Source organism: Procambarus clarkii, chromosome 49 (assembly GCF_040958095.1).
Source record: "Procambarus clarkii isolate CNS0578487 chromosome 49, FALCON_Pclarkii_2.0, whole genome shotgun sequence".
Classification (NCBI taxonomy): Eukaryota; Metazoa; Arthropoda; class Malacostraca; order Decapoda; family Cambaridae; genus Procambarus; species Procambarus clarkii.
In genome coordinates this window covers 17569746-17582334 of record NC_091198.1, presented here as the reverse complement: position 1 = coordinate 17582334, position 12589 = coordinate 17569746, and the positions used below count along the sequence as shown (strand labels likewise).

At 49.8% G+C, this 12589-nt stretch overlaps 1 protein-coding gene across 2 annotated transcripts in view; it reads right to left on the bottom strand.

The window, feature by feature from the left end:
• Nucleotides 1-12589, bottom strand: part of tyn (trynity) — a 98578-nt gene that overhangs the window by 33489 nt on the left and 52500 nt on the right. For both annotated transcript variants that reach the window (XM_069303051.1, XM_045750097.2), the window contains exon 5: nucleotides 415-536. In XM_069303051.1, the coding sequence (XP_069159152.1) occupies nucleotides 415-536 (122 nt within the window). The remainder of the gene's footprint in view (nucleotides 1-414; nucleotides 537-12589) is intronic.

Sequence of the window (12589 nt, the reverse complement as noted above, 5' to 3'; positions counted from 1 at the left end):
CCACAATAAAACGTGTCTTTGAGACTCGCTTCGTCTAAGACATGTCTCCTAGAATGACTTCATCTAAACTCATCTACCAGACTCCTCTGGTCTAAGACATGTCTACTACATGGAATCAGCAATATTAAGGGGAGGGAACTATCAGGCAGGAAAGCGCCAAGCCATTACGACTATATAGCACTGAGAAGGGGTCAGGATAAGGATTTGAAATGGGCCGGGGGGGGGGGGAAGGAATGGTGCCCCCAACCACTTGTGGACGGTCGGGGATTGAAGGCCGACGTGCATGAAGCGAGACCTAGATTAACCTCTTTCAGACCGTCTTTAGCTAGGCGTTACGGAGATATGACTCGTCTCATTCAGCCTTACGCTAGCCCTCATTAAGACATGCATCACCTCAACTAAGACATGACTCACCTCGTTGAGACACGCGGCCAGACAACCTTCCTTCGTAGAGGTGAATATACGGGCGTCGTCCAGGTCCTTGAGCATCATGTGAGGGACTCTCTCGAAGGTCCAGGGCCGCTTGCACACTTTGTCTGCAACACGAACACCAGACACGTTTCAGTCCCTGTGTACACCAGCCGCATGTACACTCGTGAGTAATGGCGTGTAAGAGGGAGGGAGGGAGGAAAGGAAGGACGGTAAGGAGCAGGTAGGTAGGAAAGAGGAGAAGAGGAGAGAGAGAGAGAGAGAGAGAGAGAGAGAGAGAGAGAGAGAGAGAGAGAGAGAGAGAGAGAGAGAGAGAGAGAGAGAGAGAGAGAGAGAGAGAGAGAGAGAGAGAGAGAGGGGGGGGAGAGGGGGGGGGAGGGAGGGGGGGGGAGAGGAACCGGATATTAACAATCGCCATTGCCACTACAAATACATATATTCACATGCCACAAGCCTCGGCGTTGTTATTCTCAGTCAAAAGTGGACGTCAGTGATGACACAAAGCAGTGAGTTCAACGCTCACAAGTGATTGTTATTGTGTTGGAGTACAGAACAATACACGGTCCCTCGACCCCATGGCTGAGAACCATTGCTCTAGGCCAACTACTCACCTTCCCCCCAAGATGTGATCCATAACAATTGCCCAACTCCCCGGGTACCTGTTAGGTGAAGTGCCCAACCGTTTTTGTCCCATCAGGGGACTGAACTCGGGTCCGTCGATTGTGTGCCGAGAACGTAAGCCACTGTGCTCACCTGCGCTAACCCGGTCTTGTACGTACTTGAATGAAAAAGTACACTGACTTGTTACCAGAGTACATTGACTTGTTACCAAAGACACGGTAACTAAGTAGCTCCCTCGGACACGGAGTCTTGGTACAAAGCCTCACGGTGCCCCGGGTCACCCCTCGGACACGGAGTCTTGGTACAAAGCCTCACGGTGCCCCGGGTCACCCCTCGGACACTGAGTCTTGGTACAAAGCCTCAGGGTGGCCCGGGACACCCGTCAGACACAGAGACTTGGTACAAAGCCTCACGGTGCCCCGGGGACACCCCTCGGACACGGAGGCTTGGTACAAAGCCCCACGGTGCCCCGGGACACCCCTCGGACACGGAGTCTTGGTACAAAGCCCCACGGTGGCCTGGAGCGACCTTGAGGAACTGAAGGGTTGCACCTGCTCTAATATTCGACAGACAATTTGCGAGTTTGCCCGCAAGCTGTCCTCGTGACCACTTCACAACCTCCAGATCAAAGGTTATTTTTGTCATTTTAAAGACCAGGTTGGTTAGTCTCTCTTACGGTCCCTGCTTCCTGGAGACCAGGGCCGGTCACTTTTCTGTTGACCAGGGCGGGTCACATATCTGTGGACCAGGGCGGGGTCACATGTCTGTGGACCAGGGCGGGTCACATATCTGTTGACCAGGGCGGGGTCACATATCTGTGGACCAGGGCGGTTCACATATCTGTGGACCAAGGCGGGTCACATATCTGTGGACCAGGGCGGGTCACATATCTGTGGACCAGGGCGGGTCACATATCTGTGGACCAGGGCGGGTGACATATCTCTTGACCAGGGCGGGTCACATATCTGTGGACCAGGGCGGGGTCACATATCTGTGGACCAGGGCGGGTGACATATCTGTTGACCAGGGCGGGTGACATATCTGTTGACCAGGGCGGGTCACATATCTGTTGACCAGGGCGGGTCACGTATCTGTGGACCAGGGCGGGTCACATATCTGTGGACCAGGGCGGGTCACACATCTGTTGACCAGGGCGGGGTCACATATCTGTGGACCAGGGCGGGTCACATATCTGTTGACCAGGGCGGGTCACATATCTGTGGACCAGGGCGGGTGACATATCTGTTGACAAGGGCGGGGGTCACATATCTGTTGACCAGGGCGGGGTCACATATCTGTTGACCAGGGCGGGGTCACATATCTGTGGACCAGGGCGGGTCACATATCTGTTGACCAGGGCGGGGTCACACATATGTTGACCAGGGCGGGTCACACATCTGTTGACCAGGGCGGGGTCACATATCTGTGGACCAGGGCGGGTCACATATCTGTGGACCAGGGCGGGTCACATATCTGTGGACCAGGGCGGGGTCACATATCTGTGGACCAGGGCGGGGTCACATATCTGTGGACCAGGGCGGGTGACATTGTTCAGTGTTCTGGCGTCCAACAGTTCATCATCCTCCAGAGAAGGAATATAATTACAATGGGCTAATTATTTTAGCCTGACTTATTTTGGACATGTTAGATAGAGTAGAGGATGAGGTCATGACAAGGCTCCTTGAAGGCCATGCGGGCAATTCTCGACCCTCTGAGGCAGGAAATAAAAGCTAGTGCAACAGAGGTCTGTGGTTCTGTTGACCCCGAGCGATGATTGCTGCAATTGTCGTGAAGCACCAGGGTGTGGTGGAGCATGTGGGTGTGGTGAAGCACCACGGTGTGGTGAAGCACCAGGGTGTGGTGATGCACCAGGGGTGTGGTGAAGCACCAGGGTGTGGTGAAGCACCAGGGTGTGGTGAAGCACCAGGGGTGTGGTGAAGCACTAGGATGTGGTGAAGAACGAGGGTGTGGTGATGCACCAGGGTGTGGTGAAGCACGAGGGTGTGGTGAAGCACGAGGGTGTGGTGAAGCACCAGGGTGTGGTGAAGCACGAGGGTGTGGTGAAGCACGAGGGTGTGGTGAAGCACGAGGGTGTGGTGAAGCACCAGGGGTGTGGTGAAGCACCAGGGTGTGGTGAAGCACCAGGGTGTGGTGAAGTACGAGGGTGTGGTGAAGCACCAGGGGTGTGGTGAAGCACGAGGGTGTGGTGAAGCACGAGGGTGTGGTGAAGCACCAGGGGTGTGGTGAAGCACGAGGGTGTGGTGAAGCACCAGGGGTGTGGTGAAGCACCAGGGGTGTGGTGAAGCACCAGGGGTGTGGTGAAGCACCAGGGTGTGGTGAAGCACTACGGTGTGGTGAAGCACGAGGGTGTGGTGAAGCACCAGGGGTGTGGTGAAGCACCAGGGGTGTGGTGAAGCACCAGGGGTGTGGTGAAGCACCAGGGGTGTGGTGAAGCACCAGGGTGTGGTGAAGCACCAGGGTGTGGTGAAGCACGAGGGTGTGGTGAAGCACGAGGGTGCGGTGAAGCACCAGGGTGTGGTGAAGCACCACGGGTGTGGTGAAGCACGAGGGTGTGGTGAAGCAGCAGGGTGTGGTGAAGCACCAGGGTGTGGTGAAGCACCAGGGGTGTGGTGAAGCACGAGGGTGTGGTGAAGCACCGGGGGTGTGGTGAAGCACCAAGGTGTGGTGAAGCACGAGGGTGTGGTGAAGCACGAGGGTGTGGTGAAGCACCACGGGTGTGGTGAAGCACGAGGGTGTGATGAAGCACGAGGGTGTGGTGAAGCACGAGGGTGTGGTGAAGCACCACGGGTGTGGTGAAGCACGAGGGTATGGTGAAGCATTACAGTGTGGTGAAGCACCAGGGGTGTGGTGAAGCACGAGGGTGTGGTGAAGCACGAGGGTGTGGTGAAGCACCAAGGTGTGGTGAAGCACGAGGGTGTGGTGAAGCACGAGGGTGTGGTGAAGCACGAGGGTGTGGTGAAGCACCAAGGTGTGGTGAAGCACGAGGGTGTGGTGAAGCACGAGGGTATGGTGAAGCATTACAGTGTGGTGAAGCACCAGGGGTGTGGTGAAGCACCAGGGGTGTGGTGAAGCACCAGGGGTGTGGTGAAGCACCAGGGGTGTGGTGAAGCACCAGGGGTGTGGTGAAGCACCAGGGGTGTGGTGAAGCACCAGGGGTGTGGTGAAGCACCAGGGGTGTGGTGAAGCACCAGGGGTGTGGTGAAGCACCAGGGGTGTGGTAAAGCACCAGGGGTGTGGTGAAGCACCAGGGTGTGGTGAAGCACTACGGTGTGGTGAACCACCAGGGTGTGGTGAAGCACCAGGGTGTGGTGAAGCACCAGGGGTGTGGTGAAGCACCAGGGGTGTGGTGAAGCACCAGGGGTGTGGTGAAGCACCAGGGTGTGGTGAAGCACTACGGTGTGGTGAACCACCAGGGTGTGGTGAAGCACCAGGGGTGTGGTGAAGCACCAGGGGTGTGGTGAAGCACCAGGGGTGTGGTGAAGCACCAGGGTGTGGTGAAGCACTACGGTGTGGTGAACCACCAGGGTGTGGTAAATGAGAGAATGTGGTTAGACAAACAGTGTGGTGAGGCATATTAACGCCACATAGGGAGCCACAAACGTCTTACAGTCAACAACTTCACTGGAAGAGTCTCCAGGGCCTGTAACACAATGACCACCAAGACCTCCCAAGCCCTCCCAAGACCTCCCAAGACCTCCCAAGCCCTCTCAAGACCTCCCTCGCTTCCTCACTCTTGCTTAACTTCCCCAGCCTCAACATTTCCTGTAGTTCCACAACCTGTGTTTACTCTTTATTTTTGTTTGCTTCCTTTGTCTCTCTGTACCTGCTCGTTTTCTTCTGGCAAAGGAGAATGTCCTTGTAGGGTGGACTTGCATAAAGCAGGGCAGGCAGCGGGGTAGGCGATGTATACTGAACGTGCTTCCCGCTGTGGACTCTGGCAGCCACAGCTACCCGCTGTGGACTCTGGCAGTCACAGCTACCCGCTGTGGACTCTGGCAGTCACAGCCTCCCGCTGTGGCTGCCAGAGGCTACTCTACTCGCCCTAAAGAGTAGAAGGCGAGCAAGGAGGTCCTGAGGTCAGCCAAGGAGAGGCACGTTCTAGGTCAAAGGTCACCAGAGAATTGGAAAAAAAACCAATGTAAATCATTTCAACAATTCAATCATAGGCCAAAAGGCAGACATGATCACTAGAGGATCATCTATGTGTTGATATAAGGATATGAGGACACATATTAAACGTGTCGTCCAAAGGTGAGAGTAAAGCATTTCTGAGCAAATTTATGCAAGATATCGTAAAAGATAAAGAGAAATGTAGAATCCTTATACGAGGCGCACTGCTAGGGTGGGGAGCTGAGAACAGCCGCACTCTCAGGGTGGGGAGCTGAGAACAGCCGCACTGTCAGGGTGGGGAGCTGAGAACAGCCGCACTGTCAGGGTGGGGAGCTGAGAACAGCCGCACTGTCAGGGTGGGGAGCTGAGAACAGCCGCACTGTCAGGGTGGGGAGCTGAGAACAGCCGCACTCTCAGGGTGGGGAGCTGAGAACAGCCGCACTGTCAGGGTGGGGAGCTGAGAACAGCCGCACTGTCAGGGTGGGGAGCTGAGAACAGCCGCACTGTCAGGGTGGGGAGCTGAGAACAGCCGCACTGTCAGGGTGGGGAGCTGAGAACAGCCGCACTGTCAGGGTGGGGAGCTGAGAACAGGCGCACTGCCAGGGTGGGGAGCTGAGAACAGCCGCACTGCCAGGGTGGGGAGCTGAGAACAGGCGCACTGCCAGGGTGGGGAGCTGAGAACAGGCGCACTGCTAGGGTGGGGAGCTGAGAACAGCCGCACTGCCAGGGTGGGGAGCTGAGAACAGGCGCACTGCTAGGGTGGGGAGCTGAGAACAGCCGCACTGCCAGGGTGGGGAGCTGAGAACAGCCGCACTGCCAGGGTGGAGAGCTGAGAACAGCCGCACTGCCAGGGTGGAGAGCTGAGAACAGCCGCACTGCCAGGGTGGGGAGCTGAGAACAGGCGCACTGCTAGGGTGGGGAGCTGAGAACAGCCGCACTGCCAGGGTGGAGAGCTGAGAACAAAACACTCTCAACGGGACAACATAATTATCAAGAGAAAGCACTAAGACGGTATGACTATCAAGTAATTGGAAAAGCTATGAGGACACGGTGCCGGGGTAAGAGGCCGAAGTGGAGGAACGATGTACAACTTGCTGGACCATCTGGGATCGAACACAGACTCTGTACGAAGCTAAGGCGTCATTGTACCAACTACCTACGGATGAGATTCATCTTCCCAGACCAGAGGTCTAAAATTTTAAATTAGCATAATGCAACATAATACAAAATGAAGATGGTAATGACAGTTTTAAGATTAGTAATATATATTGATCTTATATAGCATTTACGACACCATGTAGAAAATGTTGAGCTGAAAGAATGATCATCAGTAAGAGTTTGAACTCTTATTATAGAAATAACTAAAATATAAGAAATATAATGGTTGAGGTAAAAGCACCAGGGTGTATATAAAAGAAAGAGGATGTAATAGCACTCGCAGAAACATGGATGAGTTGATTACATATATATATATATATATATATATATATATATATATATATATATATATATATATATATATATATATATATATATATATATATATATATATATATATATATATATATATATATATATATATATATATATATATTATTATTAAATATTACTGAAAAAGTAAGATTAATAATTCTAACACGAATTTTCTCAATACTTCTTATGTTTCTTTTCACTGTTGATGGTAATTGAAAAATCAGTTCTCCAAAATTCATTTTTATTTCTAGTCTGACGCGACACTTGAACGCGTTTCGTAATAACTTATTACATTTTCAAAGACTTTTAGTTTACACACACACAACTATAACCTGCAAACACTAAACAGTTCTTACTATGCTATGATTTAAACAGCTTTCATTTTATTTTATACCCGCAATTTGGGTGAGGTGATATGTTACAACAGTTTTGGATGAGGTGAACAAAACTTTCAACACAGAACAGAACACGAAACAATGGGTATTAATTGGGTAAATTGAAGGTAAGAATGGAAGTAACTGCAGAGGGCCTATTGGCCCATATTTCTTGATGCTTCTATATTGGAGCGGAGTCTTGAAGTTGGTAGAATATAGTTGTGCATTAATTGGCTGTTGATTGCTGGTGTTGACTTCTTGATGTGTAGTGCCTCGCAGATGTCAAGCCACCTGCTATTGCTGTATCTATCGATGATTTCTGTGTTGTTTGCTAAGATTTCTCTGGTGATGGTCTGGTTGTGGGAAGAGATTATATGTTCCTTAATGGAGCCCTGTTGCTTATGCATCGTTAATTGCTTGGAAAGAGATGTTGTTGTCTTGCCTATATACTGAGTTCTTTGAGGCTTACAGTCCCCAAGTGGGCATTTGAAGGCATAGACGACGTTGGTTTCTTTTAAAGCGTTCTGCTTTGTGTCTGGAGAGTTTCTCATGAGTAGGTTGGCCGTTTTTTTGGTTTTAGAGTAAATTGTCAGTTGTATCTTCTGATTTTTGTCTGTAGGGATAACGTTTCTATTAACAATATCTTTCAGGACCCTTTCCTCCGTTTTATGAGCTGTGGAAAAGAAGTTCCTGTAAAATAGTCTAATAGGGGGTATAGGTGTTGTGTTAGTTGTCTCTTCAGAGGTTGCATGGCGTTTCACCTTCCTTCTTATGATGTCTTCAACTGAAACCATTGGAGAAGCCGTTGTTGACTAGGACCTGCCTTACCCTACAGAGTTCTTCATCGACTTGCTTCCATCCTGAGCTGTGGCTGAGAGCACGGTCGACATAAGCATTAACAACACTCCTCTTGTACCTGTCTGGGCAGTCACTGTTGGCATTTAGGCACATTCCTATGTTTGTTTCCTTAGTGTAGACTGCAGTATGGAAACCTCCGCTCCTTTCCATGACTGTTACATCTAGAAAGAGCAGCTTTCCATCCTTTTCCATCTCGTAAGTGAAACACAACACAGAATTCTGCTCAAATGCCTCCTTCAGCTCCTGTAGATGTCTGACATCAGGTACCTGTGTAAAAATGTCGTCAACATACCTGCAGTATATGGCCGGTTTCAAGTTCATGTCAACTAAAACCTTTTGCTCGATGGTACCCATTGTAGAAGTTCGCAAGCAGGACACCTAGGGGAGAACCCATGGCGATCCCATCTACTTGCTTATACATGTGCCCATCCGGGCTCAAGAAGGGTGCCTCTTTAGTACAAGCTTGGAGTAGTTTCCTTAGAATGTTTTCTGGTATGTCAAGAGGAGTACAGGCCGGATCACGATACATGTATAAGCAAGTAGATGGGGTCGCCATGGGTTCTCCCCTAGGTGTCCTGTTTGCGAACTTCTACATGGGTACCTACGGACTACGACCCCCGAGCCCTGTCCACTCAGCTGCGAGTGTGTGTGTGTGTGTGTGTGTGTGTGTGTGTGTGTGTGTGTGTGTGTGTGTGTGTGTGTACTCACCTAGATGTGCTTGCAGGGTCGAGCTAGGCTCCTGGCCCCACCTTCCAAACGTTCTTAGATTGATGCAGAGACTTATTTCTCACACTTTGATCATATTTACCCACACTTAGTATCTAGCCTGGGTGTGGGGGGTAGATGTTGGAGGCAGTGTGGTGAGAACTGGGTGGTACGGGCTCACCATAGGTCCGTGCTACCTGGAAATTATTGTTCCAGGTAGCGAATCTTAAACAGCAACAAGAGCTGGGGTGCTGGACGTCTGGTGTGTTCGGTCTGGCAGGATCTGGAGGTGTTCTGTAGTGTTGGGTTCCTTGTCAGGCCTGCATGGTCATGGTCAGGTCAGGGCTGCATGGTCAGGTCAGGGCTGCATGGTCAGGTCAGGGCTGCATGGTCAGGTCAGGGCTGCATGGGAGCCGAATGCTCCTACCTGGGGTTCTAGCTGTTTGTTCCTCGTGTTACCATTTATATATTCTTTCACTATATTGCTGTTATGTGTGTGTGTGTGTGTTGTTCTCACTTTTCCTGGGTAAACTGTAAGTTTCCTATCTCTTGTATCACTCCTCTTGCTGTCCACTCTCCTCCCTTCAACCCTTCTCTCTGCTTCGGCCTCTTCTTTCTTCTATATTTTTGTTTAGTTCCTCCTTGCTTATATCATTTCAGAGGTAGACCATTTCAAATTCCCTCAGAGGTCTGAAATCACTTTTTCGATTCATATCATGATTCTTGGAGCAACTTCATTCGTAAATATCGCTTCAGTGGTCTAGTTTTCCTGTTTTTTTTGTGATTAGTATATGACCCCAGCCTGTCTGAACAGTTCTAACATATTTTTATTTTTTGCCTCTTAAAAGCATAGTTCTCTCAGGAGCTCCACGACTGACTATCATAAAAAGCATGTGGTTCGCTTTGGTTTGTGCTGCTGTTCCTTCAGGCAGTGACTAAATGATTATCGTTCACTCCTTCTGTAGTTTCCTCCTAGTCTGTTCTTTCATTATCTGTGAATTTGCTATTTGGAGGGCAACATCCATCATCGCTTCTCCAATACGTTGTCACTACTGACTACTTGGGCCCACGTGGTACCATTTACAGGGTTCAAATTTTGAACCCGTTAAAACCGTTGAGTCCAGCCTCAACGGTTGGTGGCCTCTCTTGGCATAATGCATAATTTTTTCTGTTTCCTTCGTTTGGGCTTTGTTCGTGTCATCAGGCAACTTCTATCTTTTTGTTCCCATTTTGCATGTAGCTCCTATATTTTGTTCTCCCAAGTTACTTTCATTTTCTCCATTTCTTCTGCCAAAAGTTTTTAGCTTCAGCGTCCTGTTTCATTATTCTCTCCTGGCACTGTTGTTCCTCAGTTGTCGCCTCCCTCACTCTGAAATTCCGTAGTTGCTCTCCAGTTTGGACAGTTTGCTTTCAAATTTCTCACTTAAATTCCTCAATCTGTTTCTCACAGTCATCCGTCATCACTATTGCCTGATTCGACCTTTGATGAGACGTCTCACTCTATTTGCTCCATCATGTCTTCCCCCTCTTCTTCTGAGTCAACAGTCTTGCTTCCTCCATTGTCTCCCGTGCGTCTTTCTTCCCATCATTATGTGGCTTGAGACGCTCTCTTCGTCTCTCTCTCTCTCTCTCTCTCTCTCTCTCTCTCTCTCTCTCTCTCTCTCTCTCTCTCTCTCTCTCTCTCTCTCTCTCTCTCTCTCTCGCTCTCTTCGTCTCTCTCTCTCTCTCTCTCTCTCTCTCTCTCTCTCTCTCTCTCTCTCTCTCTCTCTCTCTCTCTCTCTCTCTCTCTCTCTCTCTCGCTCTCTTCGTGTCTCTCTCTCTCGCTCTCTTCGTTTCTCTCTCTCTCGCTCTGTCTCTCTCTGTCTCTCTCTCTCTCTCTCTCTCTCTCTCTCTCTCTCTCTCTCTCTCTCTCTCTCTCTCTCTCTCTCTCTCGCTCTCTCTCCCGTACTATGCTTTAATGTCACTTCAATACTTATACTATGTTGGTATATATTGGGATAGAGTAAAGATTCAGAGTTACGGGGAGACAAGAGGAGCTCTTTGGGAGGAAGCAGAGCGGAAGGGGGGGGGGGAGGAGTGGAGTTTGTGGGTTACGGAAACTGTTGGGGAGGGAGGGAGGGAGGGAGGGAGGGAGGGAGGGAGGGAGGGAGGGAGGGAGGGAGGGAGGGAGGGAGGCAAACAGAGTTGTGATGAGAAAAAGACTCGAGGGGGGGGGGGGGGTAAGAGGTAAGAGTTGTGACAGTTTGGAGGTAGTGAGTGTAGAGGTGTAGAGGACGAGGCCACAGTGAAGGGAAGGAGGAGATGTGTTTTGGACCCCAAGGGACATCTCTATTACATTACAGCTAATGATGCACCTAACATTCGCTTACTATTACAAATGACTAATATTAGCGTGTAACGAGTCACTGTATTTCTCTCAAGCAAATATAATTCTTGCTGACACCATTGCTTTCCCTGACTGAACATCTGATTATTGTAATTGATCCTTACTCCAGACGCGGTGTTGAGTCGTGTGTGTGTGTGTGTGTGTGTGTGTGTGTGTGTGTGTGTGTGTGTGTGTGTGTGTGTGTGTGTGTGTGTGTGTGTGTGTGTATGGAGAGAGGTAGAGGTAGAAGGGAGAAGGGAGAGGGAGAGAAGAGCTTTACCACTATGTAAACACAATGTAAAGGTGCTACGGAAAGCAACGATGTTAGAAGAGATCACATAACTAAGTTCCCGTGATGATCTTGCCCCAGCTTGTCTCACCTGCCTCCGCCTCTACACAACCCTCTTAACTGTACCTAACATGTAACTAACAAAGTAAGAATTAAGGAAAATGCCTAAGACCTCCTGGCGCATACGAGGCATCTATTTATAACCAACCAAACTCTCACTAAACTGTTATGAATGCCTCTTATTTACAAACCAACGATTTTTTTGCACACAACTAATTGTAATGTCTTATGTCGTTAAATTAATAAAATAATTGAAATCCAAACAGGTAGCATCTCAGTGGGTGTTCTCAGGGTTGGTGTATCAGTAACGAGGAAGCTCACCTGAATGATTCTCCAGTTTATAACCAGCAACTAAAAGTTTATTTTTGATTGGGGGGAATGTCCAATCCTTTGTTATAGCAGAGGAACTTGCCCGTCATGGTGGCAGAGGTCATACACACACACACACACACACACACACACACACACACACACACACACACACAATGTGCCCGGAAGATTCGATCCCACGAAACAAGTAACAGTAACCGAGATCCATTTGCGAACGGAAATATGCAAATTAGGTTCAGCGGTGTCTGCGAGAGAGCGGTGACGCTCCAGAGAGAAGTTCTACACATGGGGTCACGCGAGGCAAAAACCTGGAGGTGGCCTCGTGTGTTTTCATCTGATAATACTTCCTGGTGCTGAGGAGTATAACTAGGGCTCCACTCTTCTCTTTGGGGTCCCTGATGCAGCTATGGCCGCTGGTTCAGCCATCCGCCAAACCGTTCCATCCGTCCACAAGACTGCCAGTTCTAATCGATCTCTCGGTGATTTAGATCTCCCATAGCTAATAGTTTTAATGTCCATTGTGTGCTGCTCCTGCTGCTGCTGCTGCTGTTGCTGTTGGTGGTGCTGTTGCTGCTGCTGCTGTTGCTGCTGCTGTTGCTGCTGTTGCTGCTGCTCTCTGCAGTTCATCTAAGCATGCCTGTAGCCACAGTATTCCTTCATGGGTCTCATGTTTGTTGGGTTGTAAATTACAACCACCACCTTCCCCTTTTCCATCTGTTATTGGATGGGAATTATTGGAGTCCTAGTATGTGTATTTACTATTTACGTCAGCACAATCGAGCTATTAGCTCTTGGACCCCGCCTTTTTAACCAATCTAGTTTTCCTCTATTATACTTACTACATATATTTCTCTAACACACGCACACACACACATCCCCAGGATGCAGCCCGGAGCAGCTGTCGAACTCCCAGATAGTTATTTAATGTTAGGTGAACAGGTGCACCAGGGGTGA